Here is a 22,401-nt window from a genome sequence, read left to right on the forward strand (position 1 = left end):
CTTTCACTAAAAATTAAGCAGAAGTCATTTTAACAAGTGAGGCAGATAACAGTCTTGCACAGGAGATCAAAAAGCTCTCCAGATGTTTATTTTAAATGAAATTCAGAAGCCAGTATAAACCAGATTTTAAACACTGAATAATCCTTACCATAATCTGCATGAGAAAAAACGGGAAAGAGGTCCCATCCTGCTGCTCTGAAACTCTCCAGGAATGCGCAGGGTTAGATTTTGTTCCTAGACTCTTCAAATGAGAATGTGAAATATGAACAGCCCCACGCTGCAATCGGATGGCTGTTAAGCATGTTTCTCCCCTGTGCTATACGCTCTGATGGATGCTCACCACACACATATGGGGGCATCCCATGTGAAGGAAGCTTTGATCTTCCTCACCAAGACTATTCAAAATGATGGACTGAAAAGCATGTAAAAATGTCAGTCCTAAATCTTAAACTTCTCACCTTGCTACTTCACTGAATGCCTCCTGATTGTGCAAAAGCAGAATATTCAGGCGTCAATCTAAGTAGCTTGGGTGTTATGCTGACAATGTCTCTGGAAAGAGGAAGAGAAGAGAGGACAGATTTCCAATAGCTCAGACGCTTCTCTGTAAGGAAAGCTGCTACACAGCAAGAGAGAGAAATAAAGAGGGAAAGTAACACACCCGAGAACTTTTACCAAGGTCACATCGGGATGCTGAACACTACCCATCCGCAGGGGAGGATTTAGATGCCTACTCCACTACACATATCCTTTCGCTTGTTGGCAACAACAGTCTTCATTAAACCAAACCGGTTCTAACCATGAAAGAAGGACATCGGGAAGACAATATTAGCTAACAAATACAAAAGGAAAACCAACAGAGCCAGTCGTCTTGGATGGGTGCCCTCTGCTGCAAAACACAGCCCCAAACTGCGCGCACAGCCCCTGCACGACTCAGGAACAGGTGACACAGGTGATCCCAGCCAAAAGGAGGGACAGCTCTGCTCTGCCCGATGCTAACAGCTCCCAGCTTGCAGCAGAGGGGAGATTCTGCACCCACTCGGGCAAGAGCAGAACAGGGATCCCATCAGGAACGGGAGTTTTTATGACTTTGCTGCTACACAGGGTCACCTACACGTTGCGGTTCCTCATTGCTCTGGAATCAGGGCTGCGGACACGTGGCAGATCACTGCAGACAGACCATACCACGAAGAAAAAGCCCTGCCCCCAAAATATTATATCAGTTACTGCTGTGCCCTTAACAAGAGTGCTTCTTGCCCGTTTCAGCGATCTGAAAGACACGCTGGGCAAAATTTCAAGCTATGACAAAGTGATCTTATCACTTCTGTGCTGTTCTCGCTACACAAGCCCCTGATTCAGCAGCATGTAATAAAATCTTCATTTGCATGAAAAGCACTCTCTGATCACAAAGTCTTCTGTTCAACAGTCCTCTTCCCATCTACAGTGTAAAGATGCAAGCACCACTGTCATTTTGCTGGTGACTAAGGTAGAATATTTTATTTATGCTTTATTTGGAGAGGCTCTCAACGTTTTAATACAATCTTTTCCTGCAGTTTTAACAGTATTTTTGAATAACACAAAAGCTGCACACACCCAAACTGTGCAAGCACTGCAAAGTTCACAGGCTACGCTTTCACCTGCACTTTTAATAACTGTGTCACATGAAGGACATTTCATATCAGCACACGGTGACCATAAACAGTTCTAAAATGTCTTCAGCATTCAACAAGTCCAGTCTTTTCCAGTCTGCATTTACAGTGTTCGGTGTCATGACATGCAGCACTCGGACAGGATATGTTTCAAAGGAAACGAAGGTGTAGCCATGCAAAGAACAATGCTTTGCCTGCAATAAGATTAATCGCTGTCATGGGAAACCAATAAAAATAAGTATCTTGTTATCTTTCTTTACAAAGAGACTGTTAAAGCTTAACTATGTTAGGAAACTTTTTCCTTTGGACTAAATCATGAGCCTAATGTATGTGGGCAACACACATACCAGCATATGCAATTAACTGGCTCTCTCCTGATGCTGCGGGAGAAAGTCCACTGTTTCAGAGGCAGGTTGAAGCCTTCACACGACCAGCCCGTGCCCTCTCCCGATTACAGATCTCTCACCAAGGCCAGCCGCAGCTCCCTGCCCCATGCCAGATAACACCACCTCCCACTCCCAACTGTTTGCCAAAGTTAATCACGTCCCATGTATACACCCCAAAACCACACTGGGCTCTGAGCAAACTCAGCCAAAACAGAAATACCTTTCATCACGTCAGCAGCGCAGTCCCCATTTAGAAACGTTTTCTTTCACGTTAATCCAGTGCCAAAACGTTATGATGTATGCTGTGCTGATCCAGAAACGGTGCTAATGATGCTGCTGCTGCCTCCTGTCTATCACCGAGCATCTAATCTAGCGCACGGCCATGCAATGACGGCCTTGCGACAACAGGCACTTTAAATTGGGCAGCTCAGCAACACATGTACGCTGAATTTTTGAACAAGCTATTCTAAGCTGCTTTGCTAGCAATTTCTGGCCTGTACAGTTTGAAAGCACACAGTTCTGGCCCTCACAAAGAGCAGACCTGTAAATGACATCTTGAGGATTAAGCTGATTGAGATGCAATTTGCCTAGCAACCATTCATTAAGCAGAGTTCAGAAACAGGCCAGCAATCTATTCCACCTCCTTATCTGAGCAGTAAACAGATAACAGTCTCTACTGTGTCCTCTGTCCTCCAGTTCAGACACATTGTAAACAGATTTTTCAGAAGTTTAAACTCCTACAGTAAATCTCAGAGAACAATCCTGCTCTCCAAACACAAGGGATTTGGTTTCACCAAGTGCCTTACAAGCGTGAAACAGCTCTAGAACGAGGGCCACGCAAATCAAATTGTGAATGCATCTGCAGTTCCTGTGCCTCCAATATTTTCTCACGTCAAGCACTAAGAGCCCATCCTAGTTGTTATAAAAAAAAATTTAAAAAAAAAATAATTCTTAATCACACCAGCATTTGGCATTGCTATTCTGATCACTGAAAAAACTCAATAAAAATCTTATTCCCTTCCTTCATCTTCTGGAAGGAATCGATCGGCACTGCCAAAGTCTATGATAGAGGTTCCCCCCTTCAGAGAAGAAAACAAGAGTCACGTCCTCCCTCCCATTAAGCATTTTTTCCTCATAAAATAAGCAAGACAACATAAATGTCATCAGCAAAAAATCAAACCAGCTATTTGAGCTTGAAGAATTTAGCCAAAAAGATTAAGCGAAATCATGATTTTGCATAATTGTTTCTCTGCAAGAAACATCTGATAATATCCCATTCTGCTCCAAAATTAAACAACAAAGATTAGCACGGACATCTTTAAGACTATATACCTGAATGGTTTTCCTTTGGTGTACAGTTCTTCTGGGAAATCACGGTGACATACAGCATGCTATTACAATTAAATATGCAAGAAAGAAGAATTAAACTGACTATGAATAATTAATACCCTATAATACTACTTCATAAGGAAGATCTGGCTGAATATTCCCGCAGAAGAGATATACCTAAATACAAGGCACATCAGAGCTGGTAGCTTCACTTCTATGGCAGAGTCTAAAACACTGAGTAACTTCATGGCTGCTAGTTGGTTCTAGAGAAGGTACCAGCCACCCATGCCTCTCTTCTCCCGCTCGCTGCCTGCCGAGCTCCAGAAAAGCTGGGAGAAATGCAAGTGTTGCAATAGTCACTGAACTGCTCGTATGCATCTTGGAGGTAACAGGCTTCCCAAACACTTCCCATTAAAAAGTATAAAGCAATTATCTGACTTCCCAGTAGAGAGAATAAAGCAAATGTGATGCAACAATTACTTACGTGATAAGATCAGGCTAAGGTTGTGAGAAAAAACAATTAAAAGGGTTTGCAAGAGCTAAGGAATGCAGCTTACTTTCCCAGAATCTATCTTAACGAGAAAGATACCATCAACTCAGAGAGCAGACCTTCCTGTTTCAAGTTTACTGTTTTGGAGGCTGCAGAACATCAACCGTAGCAAAGCCGCAGTTGGGTGACTGGGTGCAACCCCTCCATCTCCAGCACAACCCTCCTTTATTAGCTCCTAGTGAAAATGGTAATTAAGAATATGCCTCTTTTTTTTTTTTTTTTTTTTTTTTCCCCCCACCAGTAGAAACTTTAAATCGCTTAAATTAATATTTACTAAAGTTGGTATTCAACTCTTGACATTTTCCACCAGACACCGGTCAGGTCAGCTCCGCACTATACCGACACACAATACACCTGTTGCACACATTTAGCTGGAAATCCCCGGTTCCCCTCAGTTTATCCAAGCAGCACAGCATACAAACAACACCCCGCCGCAGAGCGCTACTTTTAGAGATACACATTTGAAATCCAACCAACATTTGTGATCGCTGAAGCCGAACGGGGCACTACTACTGTATGTGCTGAAGGTGACAGCCCTACAGAGACGCGTCCACCAGCTCAACGCCCCGCGCTGCTCCGGCTGCCGGCTCTGCCACGAGGGTCTCGCTCCTGCAGGATCCATCACTCTTGTCCTTCAAAGCAAACACAAACTGGGGGTCTTCCTGCGCGCAGGCAAAATCATGTCAGAAGTATGCTAGCTTAATATTAATTTTCTATTAAAAATTAATAGGATTAAATGAAGCTCGCGAGCCGGCAGGCACCAAGAGTTATTTTGCTGACGCACTCGTTGCCTGGAGGAGCGGGATGCGAAGGATGGGCTGCAGAGTTTCTCAGGATGGTGGCCGCAGGATCCACGTGCTGGCCAGGAGGAGTAGCGGGGGGCTCTTCCCCACGTCCCCAGCAGGACCCTGTGTTCCACCAGTGCCGTGGCACTCTGCTGGTGAGCAGCTTGTCCTCCTGGCCAGAAACTGGTGGGGAAGGTGGAGCCCCATAAAGAGATCACCCTAGCGAAAACTCGAGTGTCTTCTCACTGGAGATCCAGCCTTCTGGGTGCTGGCTCTGATCCTCACCCATGTGCACGTGTGCCCCTTTCTCACTGCCAGAATTAATCCTCCTGCCAATAAGCATCCTGCAAATACCCAGAGTTTACATAAGCCAAGTTTAACCTTCAGTCCCTATTAATGTTAACAGAATAGAAAAAATTAACCACCGTGCAACAAAAAAGTCTGTATCTGCATTTCTAATTATACAACAAAACACACCACGTGGCAATATTTCCAAGCACCTTGCTGGGAATAAAATATCCAACAGACTACAGCTTCCATTTTGAGCAGTGGATGCAAGAGCAACTGGCATTGAGGTTGTCAGTGTTAAGGGATGAGGATGTGAGAATTAAGGAAAATAGAGTGATGCATGTTATCGATGATAACAAAAATGCTAATAATTAGAAACACAGTCACCTTAAAAATTTAAAATTTCATGATCTCTCCTACTTTTTAATGGCTTAGCCTACTTTTTCCAACCTAATTTGCATGATCAAAATAGGCCTCCTGCCAGGAAGCATTAAAATGGCAGCCCCCCATTGAGACAAAACTTCCTTCACCATTCAAGACTGAAGGACTAATAACTATTCCTAAAAACATTTTAAGTCCATTAATGTTGTTTAGTAAACATTTATTTAGAATTAGTGCAGCTATCAGAATTGTCTTTATCACGCTCCACTAAAGCGTTTTATAAAAGCCTTTGAAGGTGGAGGAAGTACCCCCCACACACACTTGTACCATCTCCAACCCTCCCCAAAAAGCCGAGCACCCTCACGCTCCTGCTCTGCACCGCTCTGAATGTTTTCCATCCAAAAACCCCAAAGCATTCTCCAATATCAGCCTGACAATTCCCAACAGCTCTTTGGGGTACCAGGCTGGGTAGCTGGAAGCACCCCACCAAGATGCATGGTGCAGCCAGACCAGAGTACACCAACCCCACTGACCTCTACACATGGCAATTAATTCTATATGCTGAAAAAAAAAACCAGGCTAGTACAATAGTAGTATAAATCTCAATATTACTGATGTACTGAAGATTTGGATTCTGGTACAAATACACAGTGCTTTATACAAATTTATCTGAGCTATGTGTTATCCTTTCAGTGCCATCTGCACAAAACCAGAGTTTTATCTAAGCGTTGGAAACTAAAATAAATCATTTTCTCCATATCTGTGATCTTGTCGGAGACAGACGCCACAAACCTGAGAGTTGGCTGGAGCTAGTGCAGGCTTGTCTAGTTAGAAATTAAATTATGTCCGCATCAATATGATTTATTTTTAATAAAAAATAAGGCAAACCAGACCCTTAATATTGAAATAGTCTCAGGCAGCATCCTCCCAGCCGACACAAGACATAGCATACAGTGTTAAATTGTCAAAATAAAACTGGGATTGGCATTGGCATTTCCCCTAGTAAGAAATGCCACAATCAAGAGATACATTTTAATTGTCACACATAATGAAAAGTACCTGCTCATTCTCCACTTGCTGTATTTACTGCTAACACAATTCAGGACTGCAAGGCTCAGTAGGGTATTTTCTGGTACCGTTTTCAGCATGTCCTCGCCCCACCAGATCATTAAGAGTGAACTCAGCTCCCCAACACCACGCAACAAATGACGCATCTCTGTCCGTCCTGCACAAACCACTCGAGCTTCTGGGGCTGCACTTCTCAAAGCATCTTGCCCTGAGCGTCCCCTGGGAGCAGGGGACCTCACAGTAATTAGCACATTCTGACACTGGAAACTCAACTAATATATACACCGATCCCTCAAGACGGTACAGCCCATGATTTGAGAAATGTGAGTCCCAGAAGGCCCCTTGTTTCTACCTTTGAAAGTCACCAAAGGCTAGTAAATAAATTATATTCTTCAAAAGCATTGCAAACAACAAAAATTCATTTCTACTGGTTGAATACATTCTCCAACCAGCAGCTGCAGCGAAGGGTTCATACAGGATCACCAAAACACCAAAACTTTTATTTTTTTATGTAGAGTAACTTCTACCATCTGAACTCACTGCTGTGCGATTGCAATGGATTTTATTTGGCAAGTCAAGCCGCCTAAAGCACAGATTATAAAAAATAAACACTAAACATTTTTAGATCTAACTTTCCTCCACAGACTGTGTTTTATGTACTTTCAATGGAAATGTTACATCAGAATAAAATCAGATTTAATTGGCTCTTAAATAACTGAACAGCCACTTTAATTTTATTTCAATAGCAATAATTAATAAATCAAGCAGCTGAAATTCTAGCACAGAATGACAAGTAAATAGAGCAGAACTGAAGGAGAGTATGAACGCCACACGGTGAAAGGTGATTTTTCTTAAACTTCGTGCGTCGCCATTTTATGGACATCTCAAAGCTACTGCCACATAAATACTTAGAGCTAAAATCTGTCAGCCCTGGCATGCTACACAGTTTATCAGCAGTAACCGCTCAACAAAGACCAACAGATGAGATGATCCTTGCCCAACTGGAACTGCTAGGAGAATGGCTGGGATTTTAACTGTGGATGCAATTTCCCTCACGCACGCTAGATGGAAGTATGTAAAATCTTAATTCTTTCCTGCCTCAACTTAAATTTAAGCGGTTGAAATGTTACGTTGTACTGTCACATTCTGAGAAGCCTTTTTTTGGTTCTTCACTGGCAACTTCAATCACTGATAATCTGTAAGCAAGAAGATGCCCTGAAATATTAAACTAAGCTGTGTTGGAAGTGAAGAGTAAATATGAGATAATATATATATATATATCTCAGAAATTAAATATATTATTTGGGCTAATTTCTAAAGTACATGCATTCCATTTCTAGAGTATTTAAATAATAATCACTGATGAGATCCTTTACAGAAATTGAAGTTACATTTTTTAAACATTCAGGCTATTTTAACAAAATACAATTCTAAAAATACCACCTTGTCGACGAATAGGAACAGGGGATATAAAAGGCTTCATAAATGCTGTTGCAGTTTTGACTGGAAAAAACCCAAATTTCTAGAAAATACTGGGAGAGGTATAGGGAGAAAGAGCAACCTGAAGTCTCACAGAACAAGCTAAACACAGATCAGAGCAGCAGAGCAGCAAACCTGAATGGGATTAAATTACACACAAATCTTCTGGAAACGATCTTAAAAGCAACTTGTTCCAAAACAAGCCATTTCTAAATTTAAACACTGAGGAGTTCACAGACAGAAAAACTAAAAATCAGGCAATGGTGTGACCATAAAAAAGGCGCTGGAAGAGCTGTTTTCCCCTGCCCGCTCTGGCCTTTTCACATATTGATTTTCCTTCACACTCATTCACAAATGCTCAGCATAGTTGTGAACAATTTAAAGTCACAGGATGCATGAATTACCAGCTCTGGGAACACATTACCCACTCCAGGCAAGAGCTGAGGGCTTTTCTGTAACGGAAGAAAAAAAAAAAAAACCCACAACCCAAAATCAGAATAGACGGATGAACTGGAATAGAAGGGCAAGCAATTACCTAACTTTCCCCGTCCCCAATGAAGCCAAAGCACACAACATTCCTCTAGCTTAGAAGACAAAAAATTAAGAAAAACGGTGAGAGAATAGAAGGATGAATCAAGAGCAGTGCTGGATAGAGGAATAATAAAGTAGGCATGAAGAGCTCCCCTTTCCAGATGTTAAAAATGTATGCTTTTTCCATTCCAGATTTAAAAAAAGATTAGCAGAGGAGGAAGTTTACTTTGGAGAGTGGGAGCATCTGTGTAATTTTTTTGAAAAAGGCTCATACAATGCTATTCCCAACCAACAGAATTTAAACTATATATATACACGTGGTATGGGCTCAAGACAGTAACCGTACGACATTTTTCAAAGCTCTGCGTGCAGAAACTGCCTACAGAGAGGAACAAAATGAGTGGCAAGGCAACAGCCACAGGAAAGGGCAGGACCGCGATACGCAAGTCCTCTAAAATGCACGCTTGAAGTTTAACAACATGAAGGCAAGAAGAGGGATAGCAGGATACAGCAAAGGATACACTGGGGTCAGGAAATGAAAAAAAAAAAAAAATCCACAGCACTGAACACTGACTTATGCAGTATTTTTACCAAGTAAAAACATGCATGTTTTTTTTTTTTTTTTTTCCCTCTTCTGCTGCCCTGTGCTCTCCCTATAGCAGCAAATCATTTTCCTCTGCCGGGAACCCCACACCCACCACGCAGGAAGAAATCACCTGGGAAGGCTGCACGTGGCTACCATCTTAGCTGTGAAGCACAGCACAGGGAGAGTGCCCAAGTACGAGAAGCAAAATTACGGAAAACAACTGGATGCTAGATCCACTCTGAATAGCAAAGCACGTCGTTTCACCTATTTCCACTTGCTCTCACGTGGTTCCCAAATTAGAAACAATCAGAATCCTGCTGGAAACAATATACGGCACCTTAATTGGGTTGGCTGCGCTACAGACGTCAGCAAGGTATCACTTGGTAGATCATTTTTTTGACTGGGTTTTTTTTTAAATCCTAAAAATAGCTTCACTTTCATGGTTCACCTTTCCTGCATCGCGTTACTACAGACATCGTAAGAGATTAAAAAACCTTCTCACTCACTGCACCCCAAAGATGCTACAGAGCCCACTCCCGCTGGAGGCTGGATCTGTCACCTAATTCAGAATTTTACTTAAAGGTTTGTCTCAGATGCGTTGCGTTTACAGAAAACCTGTTTTCTACCACATTTCCCTATAGTATACCGATCACTGCATCTATTTAAAAGCCTGGAGCAGTTCAGTTATCTCTAAATACATCAATAACTCAGACATTCAACTCAACTGCTCCACGCATTCCAAGCGCAACACCGTGCAGCAGACCAGAATCGCTGCACGGGACATGAAAACTTATATTAAAAATCTCTGTTGGTTTTCATCCCAGAGCACCCCAAGTACTACACCCCCACTATTCCGCACCAAAGCCAGACTGCAGTCAAACTACAGTCTTATTAAATTATTCTAATAACGAAATATCAGCATTTTCTTCACGAACCCTGGAAACCTGGACTAATCTTCAAACACAGTATAAACAAGTTAAGCAACAGGAATACATAAACCCTGCAGAATTCCTGAGCACAATGGGAGAATAATTATAGCAACAACATACCAAATACAAAACGAGCAGGGAGGCATGAAGAGACACCCAGACAGAATATACCGAGTTAAGGAAAAGGGGTCTATGGGGTCTACGAAGCTGGATCAGCCATGGGCCGCATGTTTTTTTAAGTGCCCGTTTAAATCAAATTACTGAAAACATGGAAACCAGCTGCCGATGAACACACCAGTGTCTGTCAGCTCCAGGTGTAGGCAAGGCCGAGGCCAAACTACACCTATTTCGGACAGTAAGCTTAGCTTTGGAGGAATACAACCCATCGGAAAAATATCTTTGGGCAAAGTACAAAACAACTTTTCTGGATGCCAGTCAGCAGAATGCCTATCCAGGAGCTCTGTTCCTCAGCAGCTGAATCACTATTTGGAAAGCAATTTTTTTTTAGAAAGAAAAAAGACGAACAGTGTGACAAACTCATTTTAGCATTCATATTCAAACTAACGATCTGCAATTATAAGAAAAATTGCTCAAAGACCATTATGGCTAAGACTTTAATACGAGTCACAAAATACAATGGGAAAATGGGAATATGGCATATCACACGAGGAATAAAAATTTAAATTATTCACTTAACTTCCCAGTTTGAAAACGTTTAAAGTGCTGAAAATTGAAAGCAGTGGGGTGACACACTCCATTGCAGATGCAGAAAACTGTGAAAGCTTTTCAGGAGCATCTTAGCCCACAGCCTTAGAGGAGTCAGCAGGCCCCGGTTACAGTCTACAGTGCGATGAAGTGACCTGTTACTCAATTGCTGTGTGTAGTGTTTCAGTGAACTACACGTTCTTAAAGCAATTATTTAAAAGTTCTGGATCATCTGTTAAATAAATCAAGCAAGTCAGGCTGTGGCTATGTTCTCAGTGGTGTATTTAATAATTCCATAAATCCCAGAATCCTGAAAGTTACTAAGCTTTAGAGAAACACAGAATGGACATTACTTCATCTCCCATCTTCATAAATCAGTAGCCCCCCTCACTATTACCTCGCTGAAGACGAGCAAGCCAGCAACACGCAGGATACAAAATGTTTCGGCGATGGAGGCTTTGGGGTGGGGGCAGTCAGGGCAACCACCTCTACCTCCTCCTCTCCCCATCTCCACGTGCCGGCCAGTAACGAGTCGAGGTCAAAAACAAAGAAGAACAAAGATGAATGGGCAAACCAAGGTGAAAAAGTATTGCACTGGAGAGGATACACCTATCAAAGTTTCCATCACACGTCCAGGCATTTCAGCGAGTGCAGGTGAGGATACAAGCTAAGGCTCCTGTACATCGTACAGCAGTCTGCGTGTCTGGGAAATACGGACACCTCAGTCCTTGACAAAATCCTTACTTCGCCTCTTGATCTGGTAACAGTTCCCAGAAGCAAACGCAGATATAAAAGCTTATCTATCAGAGGACAAGTTGAAACAAGCAAGACTTAAAATGAAGGCAAAATATCCAAGTTACAGAGAACATAAGGGTTTCTTAATTTTACATTTGGAGAAAACACAATACTATGTGGACATTCTCCAACATATTTTTTAATGTTATTAACAGAAATAGCACCCCAGGCTGTGCTCAAGCAGAAAAAGTGTGAATCTGTTTGCAATGTGAAGTGAAAAGGGATCAAAAATACCATTTTATTAAATGGTATTTACTTGGTGCTAAGTGCATTATTTATTCTGTTGAGAAATTCACAAAATGACAGAGGGGTAACAGCAAGTAAGGTCACTACTTAATGTCAGTATCAAAGCTGATCCTTAACAGAATTTAAGCACCTGCCTTTTCTTTTATCTCAGCACAAAATGAGATTTTTTTCTTTTTCTTTTTTTACACTTCAAAAGCCATGTAACACAACAAAATATACGCCAAGCATGAAGGAACAGAGAGCATGCCAGCATCTTTCAGCAATCATCTTTCCCTTGTCATCCATTATGTCAGATTTATCTATTTTTGTTTAATTCTTGTTCCAGCCACACGCATCCTTCCTCTCTCTAGACTACCAGGCTGGTTGGGCTTGAACTCAATATGGCTTCTTAAAATAGCTGAAAAATATTGAAAATATTTGAAGTGATGCTTGTAAATTACAGCCTATTCATCAACCCATCTTCTAGCTCCAGCTCGACCTGTGATTCCCGCAGAAAAGGGTCAATCTCTGATTTCTTCACCTCAGAAATTCTACCCAACTGCAGAGTGTAAATATCATTTAAACAATAAATAGCTTTTCTTTTGCAGAAGCGTTTTCCCCTGAAAGCTTAGATCCTGTATTTATTGCAAATCTTCCCCTCTGCTTGCTCTGACGCTTACTCGCTTTTGATCCAAACCTTCATCTACTAAAAATTACCGGTCAGTTAATTTGCCACTGTTTGCTTTCTGCTGTCACTGCTTTCCCCCCACCCTGGACTGGCTTTACAGGACACCAGACCCCCCTGAACGCTCTCCCCGCACCCTTCACTCCACTCCCCAGGCTGCTGGCTGTGAGAGCCTGCTCTCTCCACCTCCAGTATCTGTAATATGCTTCGACAGCATCCTTCCCCACCTCTTTAGGCATTTACTTAAATGAATGGACTCTAACGAGTTCAAATTCTTTAGGTAGGAAAAAGACCTGATCAGAAGTGCACGCGCTGAAAGGAAAAAGCAACTATCATCACTCTATTCCCTTACTGCCTACGTAGCACCGATCACAGAATTTTCTCAGTCGGCTGCTGAATCAGACGAAGTTTCTACAGCGCGCACACACACAAAATCACGAAGCCTGACACGTCCAGTAGGATTTATTCAATCACAAAGTCATCACCGTTGCTCCAGCACAAATGACATCACTCGGGAACCCAACCTCAGCTACTGAGAGCATGCTCTCCTGCAACAAAGAACTGGGTTTGTGTCATAAAGAGGTAAAAGTATTGTGGCAAAAAGTTTTCCACGTAAACTTACGTTTTCTTGAGATGTTAGGTGTGATTAAAGAAAGAAGAATTAAGGGCTACGGTAAAAAGTGAGTACAATGAATTATTACTGAACTAACCAACCTGCATCTACAATTTATCCTAAAACTTGTCCCTAGCAATTAGAGGCAATACCAAGAGGAGGATAAAACACGTCTCGTAAGCCCTCGCAGGTGCTGCTCTGGGAAGATCACACGCTGCACAACCAAGAGCATTTAAGTACTTCGCTTGCACAAGTGGACTGAAAACAGATAAGTGACGCTCTGCAGTTTTCTTCATGCTTGGGTTAAGACGCTTGAAAAATGGTTGGTAGGAAATAAAAACGACGAAGAATTGATTAGCGATACCTCTTGCAAAAAGACACTTTTCTCGGGAAAGAATTACACAAAGGATTTGCACACATCGGAACCGCAATCGCCCCTTTTCTCCTGGAGGCACTTCTCTGTCGCGACAGCTGACGTATTATCGCGATTCCCGCCGGCTCTTTGATACCGAGGGACGGGCAGGGAAAGCCCCAACGCCGGCGCGGCACGAGGGGCCGAGGCGGGCTGCCCGCGCCCCCCGCCCCTCGCAAGGACGAGCCGGGGAGCTCCGGACCGAGGGGGAAGAGGCCCCCGGGGGGGCGGGGGGGGCCGGGGCCGCTCCCGGGACGCCGTCGCCGCGTCCCGTCCCTCAGCCGCCTCCCGGGAGCGGCCCGGCAGCGCTGTCGCGACAGGGGGAAGGTCGCGATAGTGGGGACACCTCACGCTGCCTCAGCGGGTGGGGGGAGGGGACACCGGGAAGGACAATGAGGAGGGGGGGGGTGGGGGTGGGCCGCGCCGGTCCCGCCGCCCACGTGAGGCGACGGCCGCTCCCCCGCCCGCCCGCACTTACTCTCGGTGCCCCTGCCCGGGCCTCATGGCGCCGCCGCCGCTGTGCCCGTGCCGGCCCCGCCGCTCGCCGCCGCCGCCCGCTCTCGCCGTGGTGGCTGCGCCAGCCGCTCCCGCGCATGCGCGCCCCCGCCACGGGCCCCGCCAAGGCCCCGCCCCGCGCATGCGCCGCTGCCCCGGGGGAGGAGGGGAAGGGGCGGGGAGCGCCGCGCCCCCCCCTGGCGGCGGCCGGGAGCAACGACAGCGCCGAGCACCGGCTGGGGCGGGGGGGGGGCGCACGGCCCGGCCTCACACCACCGCCCCGGCCCGGCTGCCGCACCCAGGAACCCCGACGGACACCCCCCATCCCCCCCGCCTTCCTGAAGTCAATTAAAACCCCTCCCCGCTGGAGGGAAGCAGCAGTTTCCACCGCTGCGATTGGCTTGCAATGGGCTAATTAACCTAATTACCCAACCTCATTAACAAGCTGCAGGTCAGCAAGTCGACAGACATCACCCCTTCGCAGTCTGCAGCATTTCCAACCCCCCCAGGACCAGCCATCGCTCTGGGCTCAGCTCCATCCCCTCTCCTGCCCGGGCCGAGGCTCTGCGGTACCACAGCGCGACCTTGACCTCCACATGCCACGGCCACGCAAGGGACACAGCCTGCCCCTTGTGCCCCCATCTGATGAAACACCTCCAACCCCCCAAACCATGCTCACCTGGCTTTCTTCCCCTGCAAGGTGTAACCTTTAGAAGCCACGGCTCAGGAAATGGGATCTAAGCTCAGCTGGGAAGAAAGGAGGAAAGACATAAAAGTGTCCTGGTTTTAGTTGGAATAAAACGGATGGAAGGTGGCGGCTGCGAGGTCTGGCTGACGGGGAGGAAGAAAGGAGATGAGAACAATCACTTGGTGCTGGGACCTCATTTTATTGCAAGGAAAATACAAAAGTCAGATAACAGCACTGAAGGGATGGCAGCATCCCCTGCTCAGGGGAAAACACGGTGTGTTGCCCCATGGAGGCTTCTCAAGCTGGAATTCAGAGGATCTCACATTCCTGATGGTAGAATCCTTGTAAAAATCCTGGTAAAGCATCTCCTTGCTGTTGCACCAGAGAGGGAAGGCAGGCACAGGATTTGCTCAAGAGGTTTGGGGTCCAGGCAGAAGCAGAGCCCCCAGCAGACCCCACCAGATCTCCTCACTGGAGCCTCCCCGTTGGGGATGTTCATTTACAACCGCACACGGGAATTTACCTGAGTTTCTGGCAGGAAGCCACCCAGTGCTCCAAACGCCTGAGCGCAGCCACGTGCAGAGGTGAAACTCAAACCCCCAAACACCAGGTCCACATGCAGACGGGCAGGGGTCCAGACACACGAGTGTGGTGCCAGGCTCCACCACCCTCCACGCCCAGGGCTCCGCAGAGCGGCATGCGGTGCCCCGGCCCCCCGTCCAGCCCTGCTCCTCCAGCCTCCGAGCCTTGCTTGTGCCCTGACCTCTGCCAGTTGTTCTCTGTCCCCAACCCCCCATTAAACCTGAGCTGCAGAACCCACTGTTGTTCCCACTTTGGGCTTTTCTTTAGCTGCGACAGCCTCTACGTTTGTATCTGCCACCTTGGTGAAAAGAGTAATAACTCTGAAGTAACTTTGGCGCAATAAACTGTTCAAATTCCTAAGAAAGGGGGTCCACTGTGGTTTTGTGTGACAAACAAGCCATTCTGAAGAAGGAAGCATCTATGAGATGCTGCTAGCAACATCTTCAATCAAACCACCCAACATTCATTCATTAGCTAAACATCCAGAGGGGTGGACAGGCAGGACCCCACTGGGCACCAGAAAGAAGATGTGTAGAGGCAGGAAGACACCTAATTCCCTGCTCCGTTCCCCTTTATCATCAATACCCACAAGCCCAGTGAGCCATTTTCTGACCTCCCTGCTCCTCTCCCCAGCGTTCAGGGAAGCAGCTCCTGTCAACACACCGAGAACAGATCACGGTTCCACTTCTCCCTTCTCCAGGAATCTACTCAGATGAGTCTGGGACCCTCTGGAGAGAGCACCATGCGCCAGGAGCAGCGAACTGCTTAGGAAGTTGGGAGGAAAGGATGACAGGGGAAAGAGAAGGAACAAGCATTTTTACAAACTACCCACAGAAGAGGTCAAAATAGATGACTACCAGCTGCTGCTTTTAAGAGGATGGTGCACACACGCCTGTGGGAAGGGCTCCCACACAGGAGTCAGAAACCACCGGGTTCTAGGATCTACAGAGAGTTTAAGAGCTTCCTCTGTCACACCCAGTCATTACAGAGCGTTTCTGCCCGCCTGCAAACCCCCCCACTCAGGCTGCCTGGGCAATACTGACTCCCTGCAGTCATACACTCACACCCATGAACTTCAACAGGGTAGAGAGCAAAGCCGACACAAGACCACTGCATGGGCTGGGGTAGCTTCTTCCTCCTGCATGACCACTTCTGGAGTCATTCAGCCTTCAGGGGAGATGATAAAGGTGTGCTGATAATCCTTCACTGCAACCCTTCGTCTGCTAAAAGACAGGAGATGCTCCTGAACTTCCAGGCACAAGCACTTGACAGGAAGGATGCAGGACGTCACCCAAAAGAAGTGGATGACAGCTCTGTAAACACAGGACTAGAATCGCATGTGCAGCTGGTTCTCCAATGTCTGTCCCCAGCTTCCACAAGACAAGGTGTTGTAGAAGATCTGAAGATTTTATTTCAGTTTGGGCCATTCCCCCAAAGAATAATATATTCTACTTCAGCCACTATATTGATTCCATCGTCCTCTTTTTTTGTACCGAGCAAAGGTACCAAGATACCCGGAGGGGAAAACAGAACCCATTTCTCCGCACGACCAGAGTTCAAGGGCTCTTAAAACACATGCAAGAGTTCAACTCTTCACCTCCACCTTGAGCTTCAAGCGGACATCACACAGGAAAACGTTCATCAGGTCCTGGCCGGCCTCCTGAGCGATCCTGCTGATAACCTTACCTCCTCTTCCAATCAGCATCCTCTGTATTAAAACCCAGAGAGAAGATCATCACACTCATCCTTACATCGCTTAACTGCGGGGAGGAATCACCCAAGAAAACAGCAGTGAAGCCACAAAAGCAATTAAAGGGGATATAGCAGTTAAAGAGTCACAGAATCATCTCGGTTGGAAAAGACGTTGAAGATCCTCGAGTCCAACTATGAACCTCACCCTGACTGGTCCCAACTCCACCAGCTCCCTCAGCGCTGGGTCAACGCGACTCTTCAACACCTCCAGGGATGGGGACTCCCCCCCTGCCCTGGGCAGCCCATTCCAACACCCAACAACCCCTTCTGCAAAGAAATACTTCCTAATACTTCCTAGTCTAAACCTTCCCTGGCGCATTCCCTCTTGTCCTATCACTTGTTACTTAGTTCAAGAGACTCATCCCCAGTTCTCTGCACCCTCCTCTCAGGGAGTTGTAGAGGGCCATGAGGTCTCCCCTCAGCCTCCTCTTCTCCAGACTAAACCCCCTCAGTTCCCTCAGCCGCTCCCCATCAGATCTGTGCTCCAGACAGACCATGCTCCAGCTTTCTTGCCCTTCTCTGGACACGCTCGAGTAAACCCCAAAAATCAAACCACAGGCAACATCAGAAAGGTGTAAGCTGTTACTGAACAGCCTGTGACTGTGGCGGGCAGCCAGCTCTTCCCAAGAGCCCCCGGAGCTGAGCGGACCACAGCAAGGATGCACGTGGCTGGACTTGGGGAACCCCCTTTCACACTCCCCAGCACCCCATCTCTCTGCTGTTACTCACCATATGAGACTTCCTCGGGACCAGGAGGTTCTGCGCGATGAGGAGCTCCCCACTCGGTCCTTCTTCCCACATCTCCGTCACCTGCAACAGCAAAAACAAACTCAGCAATTCCGCGAAGAGCCTCAGGAGCAGCAACCACCACTCCCTCAAGAGACGTCAGCTCAGCTCCCCGACACGAGCACGCAAGGGTGGCCCCCCCTTCAAACACAAAAAACATCTCACAGCACCTGATGTGCAAGTCCCAAGTCACCCCACGGGGCCTGTAAAGGGTCTGGCAGATTTCACAGATTCAAACAAAGGGATTCTCATCACATAACCTGGTATTTCCAATAAAATACCTCGAAGGCAAGTCTGTGCACGCTTCCCACCTGAATCACGCCGTAGGGCACTTCCAGTGGCAGGTACTCCAGTATCTTCTCCCTGATGATATTATTACAGATCTCTTGAGGTGACTGGCTGGTCAAGACCCCACTGTGAAACTCCCAAGGGCCTGGCTTGGCTTGCATCAGGAGGTACCGCTGTCAGCAGAAAGCACACACCCATCAGCTGCCTCATGCCACCAACCTCTGTGCTCACCTTGCACTGAGTCGCTACGAGGACGCTGCTGCCAGTCAGGCATCAGTAGTTCAGCATCTTTGGCAGGGAAAGGAGAAAGGGAAGTTTCTAAAACTCAAACCCTGCCAAAGGGTCACACGTCCCTAGAGCTGTTTGTATGAGCTACAAAAACCCACACTATCCCTTGTAGCTGAAAGACAACGTGCTGAGTGGTTTCATCATTATGACCAAGCTGCTGTTTGGAGAGCCCCAAAGGAGAGTTCTGTACAGAAAACTCTGGAGATACAGTATGGATATGCTCCACGCTGACAGACAACACTTCCCCCCACATCCCAGGCCAACAGCAGCTCTGCTGCTTCCTCACAGGAGATGAAATTCAGTATCAAGTACCAGGGTCCCACAGAGTAAGAGCACACTGGTCTCAAAGTGTAACAGAAGTTCAGACTGCAGTTACCTTAAGCATATCCACCTCCTCCCCATGGAGAGCTGACAGCATGAAGATCTCCCGGAAGCACGGCCAGCCTTTCATATTTTTTAGATCTCTGGGTTCATAGTGCTTTGGCCCTTGTGCTTCTTCTGTGACTAGACTGGACTCAGAAGCCCTCATATTACTGCTGTTGTCCACACTAGAGCCTTTTTGGGCTCCATCTGTTTCCTGCAGACAGTGAGACTTGGGGGCCCTATTCTCAGGTGGAGAAGCCCGAGTGATTTGAAGAGGAGACTTTGCTGAAGAACTTGGATTATCTTTAAATGCAGATCTCACTTCCAGTTTCTTTCCATCTACAATTCCCTCCGTTAGCTCAGTTACTAGTTCCAGCAGGATAAACTTCTTCTTTAGCAGATCCACCTGAAGGGAGAGAAAGAGGGGTCAGGAATTTGTCCTAAATGAGGTTGGTAGCTGGGCCCTGGATCTGAAGGAGCCAGAAGAAACCACCCAGGGGAGGCAGTTGCTGCAGGACAAGGCTTCTGCAACAGCAGCACTGGACAGTTTTCTGACCAGGGCGTGTCAACAGTCCCAGCACAGTTTGTCCAAACACTGCCAACTTGACAGCAACACTCTCTGTCAGTTCTGCTGAGATTCTCGCTGGCCAACACCACCGTGGTGCCAGCTTCTCTTCCCAGGCTGACTTAAACCCGTCTGCAGCATATAGCTCCAGGGATGCTTGTGCACGCAACATGTATACACACATACACACTTAAATATTCTGGAGCAGAGCGGGAAACTGGTGTCCTTTAACACACCCAGACTCAGGGACCTGACAACACATCGCTGCTGGTGCCACCAGTGTCACATACTGTCAAAGGCAGAAAGAACAAGCTCCTCATTTACCTTGTTCAAAACCAGGACACTGGGGATCTGGGGAAACTGAGAAAGACACTTCAGCACCTCACTGCTCAAAGAGTTTCGCGTCCAGTGATCTGACACGTCCACCAAAACCAGAACTGCCAGAAAACAGTGAAGGAAATACGATGAACCTGCATTTTCCAAAACGTTAATTTTCAGCCTCTCTACAATCTATGGTCACTTCTCTCCTGCTGCTACTTCTTTCTCTTCTGCAGCAGAGCACACAATGGAACCAAAAAGGAGCATTTTAACTGATAAAACAATAAAATGCTGTTTACACCTGCCATCCTAATGACACCACACATGCTAAAACTTAACATCCAAGCCCAATTATTAACCCAAGCTGCCTCCTCTCAGAACCAGGCAATTCTTAACCTCTTCTCAGCTCAATATTCCAAATTTTTCCACTGCCCTTCCCTCCCAGGGCTGCCTTTGCTGTCCAGTAAACATCCAGATACCACAGTTATAGGGCTGTAAAATTCTGCAGCACATAAAGCGTTTGGCTTGATGCAAGAGGAGTTGAGCACCCACCTAAATCTGCATGTTTCACGCTGTCCCATGGGTCTGTCAGCATGGCTTCATCTAATTTATGTCTGAAAGACAAATGCAAATGAGTCAGCCAGACACACTTGATAACAATCATCTTCCTTCTCCCTCGAATCTGGGGAAAATCAGTGTTTTCCATCATCCTAGCTAACATAAAGCTTCCTTACAGGCTGTGTCATCCCTCATTACACGCACATACACAAAGTCAAACATACCACAGCTCAAGGGATGCCACAGACTCTGTGTGCTACTGAAACTGCAACAGTAAAAAACTCAGATGCCAAAATAAGGCTAAAAACATACATTCCTGTCAATCCTATTTTATAAACTATGCACAGCGGAAATCACTCTGGTTTTATCAAACCTTGACAGACAGGACCTCCCCCCCCTGCCCCCCAGCAGCAGTAGTACCTTTTGGCTTTAATGTGATTAGTGAGGCCGGGTGTGTCCAAAATGATCTAGAAAGAGGAAAGACAGATCTCGTAAGTTTGTCTGCAGTTAGTGGCCAAGCTAAAACTTCTATTTGTGCAATCAGAAGTGACCTCATGGGATACAAATGAGAAACCCCACCACGCTCTGGCTAACGCTCCCCGCTGCCCCAGGCAGGAGCAGGTCTGAAAGCTTACCAGCTGCGTGTCCTCATACGTGACAACACCCCGGGCTTTGCATCGGGTTGTGTGCACTTTCTTAGAGACAGGGAAAACCTGTAAGAAATTAAACACATTACACAGCCAGAATACATCAAAAAGCAATTTAACAGCCTGAACTTGTTGCTCCACTCCAGTTTTACCTTTCTGCCCAAGAGCCGATTAGAGAGCGTGGACTTCCCAGCGTTGGGTGCTCCGATGATGGCAATTCTTAAAACCTTGGGGTTCTGGGGCTGGTCAGGCCGATACCGTAACAGGCGGTCTTGTTCCTCTACCAGAGGAAAGAAGGAGCTTGAACGCTGCTAAAACCCCACAGTGGATCAGGACAATCCACCCCAGCGCTGGGACCAGGCAGCAGCTGGTACCACTCACTTTTCCTGGTGGCAACAGGCGGCGGGTGCTGGCCCAGCGCATCACTCGGCTTCTCGGCAGGGATGCCCAGGATGCTGCCCAGCGCAGAGCTGCTCCCGCTCCGGCGGGCAGGGAGCACGGCAGCCCGCTGGGCGCAGCTCTCCAGGAGGCGGCCTGGGAGGCCAGCAGCGGCAAACACTGCACCTACCGAAAACCAGCGTGTACCGAAAACGCCCCAAAATCGTGTCGTCCCCTTCCTCCCCACGCTGGAGCGCCCGAGAAGCGCTCCCCCCTCACCCAAGGCCTCCAGGCCAGCCCCGGGGCACCAACCTCACGCCCCCGCTCTGCAGTGGCCCCGCCATCACGCTCGCCTCAGAAAGGCGCCCCGCCGGCCCCGGCCGCCCCCGGAGCAAGGCCTCGGCCCCCACCGCGCCCGCCCCACCTGGATCCAGGAGAAGCGGCCCCGTGGCGGCAGCCCTCAGGGCCCAGCGCAAGGCGCGCACGGCCGCCGCCATCTTGCCCGGCCGCGGGGCAGGGCGGGAGCGCCCGCCCCCATTGGCGCAAAGCGAGGGAGCATAGAGAGGAGGGGGGCGGGGCCAGCGCGCCGCTCCCCGCCGCAGGGGCCTCTGGGGAGGAGGCGGGCGGCGGGCGGGGACGTGGCCGCGGGAGCGCCCCCTGCCGGACACATCGCGCGGCGCAGGGCGGCGGCACTGACACACGGCCCAGTGCTCCCAGTGCCCACAGTGCCCCAGTGCCCCCAGTGCCCCCGGTGCCCCCCGTACTCCCAGTGTCCCCGGTGCCCCAGTGCTCCCAGTGCCCCCAGTGCCCCCAGTGCCCCCAGTCCTCCCAGTGCCCCCCGTGCCCCCAGTGCTCCCAGTGCCCCCGGTGCCCCAGTGCCCCCAGTGCCCCCAGTCCTCCCAGTGCCCCCCGTGCCCTCAGTGCCGCCAACACACCCCAGTGTTCCCAGTGCTCCCAGTGTTCCCAGTGCCCCCAGTGCCCCCAGTGCCCCCACCACACAGCCCAGTGCTCCCAGTGCTTCCAGTTCCCCCACCACACAGCCCAGTGCTCCCAGCACTCCCAGTGCTCCCACCACACACCCCAGTGTGTTCCAGTGCCCCCCCAACACACCCCAGTGTGTCCCAGTGCTCCCTACAACACTCTCCAGTCCATCCCAGTGCACCCCAGGATGCTCAGTGCCCCCTGCAACACACCCCATGCATCTGACTGCTCCTCTGTGCTCCCCAGTGAGCCCCAGTGCTCCCAGTTCCCCTCTTCAAGGCAACCCTGTGCACCCCCATGCTCCCCCTGCAATACACCC

General features: G+C 47.9%; 2 protein-coding genes across 17 annotated transcripts in view; both read right to left on the bottom strand.

Moving 5' to 3' along the window:
- Positions 1-13,984, bottom strand: part of FAM222B (family with sequence similarity 222 member B) — a 41,779-nt gene extending 27,795 nt beyond the window's left edge. For 8 of the 12 annotated variants that reach the window (XR_012625724.1, XM_074844824.1, XM_074844822.1 and 5 more), the window contains exon 1: positions 13,872-13,963. Coding sequence is in view for 2 of the 12 variants with exons in the window: in XM_074844817.1 (XP_074700918.1) it covers positions 3,365-3,423; positions 3,539-3,609 (130 nt within the window). In the remaining 10 variants the exon portion in view is untranslated. Of the gene's footprint in view, positions 1-2,252; positions 3,316-3,364; positions 3,424-3,538; positions 5,525-13,871 lie in introns of those variants that run through there. The other 4 variants (XM_074844827.1, XM_074844817.1, XM_074844830.1 and 1 more) reach the window with 4 other exon arrangements.
- A 2,562-nt stretch (positions 13,985-16,546) lies between these two features.
- ERAL1 (Era like 12S mitochondrial rRNA chaperone 1) lies at positions 16,547-21,652 on the bottom strand. Of its 5 annotated transcripts, none has more exons than XM_074845110.1 (11): positions 21,526-21,652; positions 21,105-21,287; positions 20,876-21,003; positions 20,712-20,789; positions 20,497-20,543; positions 20,071-20,132; positions 19,525-19,637; positions 18,649-19,041; positions 18,008-18,059; positions 17,640-17,720; positions 16,547-16,866 (listed from the first exon to the last, which is right to left on the bottom strand). In XM_074845110.1, the coding sequence occupies exons 1-11, from the start codon at positions 21,596-21,598 to the stop codon at positions 16,841-16,843; spliced, it is 1,236 nt and encodes a 411-aa protein (XP_074701211.1). In that variant the 5' UTR covers positions 21,599-21,652; the 3' UTR covers positions 16,547-16,840. The 5 variants fall into 5 exon arrangements, with proteins under 5 accessions (XP_074701211.1, XP_074701209.1, XP_074701207.1 ...); XM_074845108.1 differs by having other exon boundaries at positions 16,547-16,918; positions 18,008-18,157; XM_074845106.1 differs by having other exon boundaries at positions 18,008-18,157; positions 21,526-21,651.
- Positions 21,653-22,401: the final 749 nt, after the last annotated feature.

The sequence above is a fragment of the Strix aluco genome, chromosome 19, assembly GCF_031877795.1.
Source record: "Strix aluco isolate bStrAlu1 chromosome 19, bStrAlu1.hap1, whole genome shotgun sequence".
In the NCBI taxonomy this organism is placed as follows: Eukaryota; Metazoa; Chordata; class Aves; order Strigiformes; family Strigidae; genus Strix; species Strix aluco.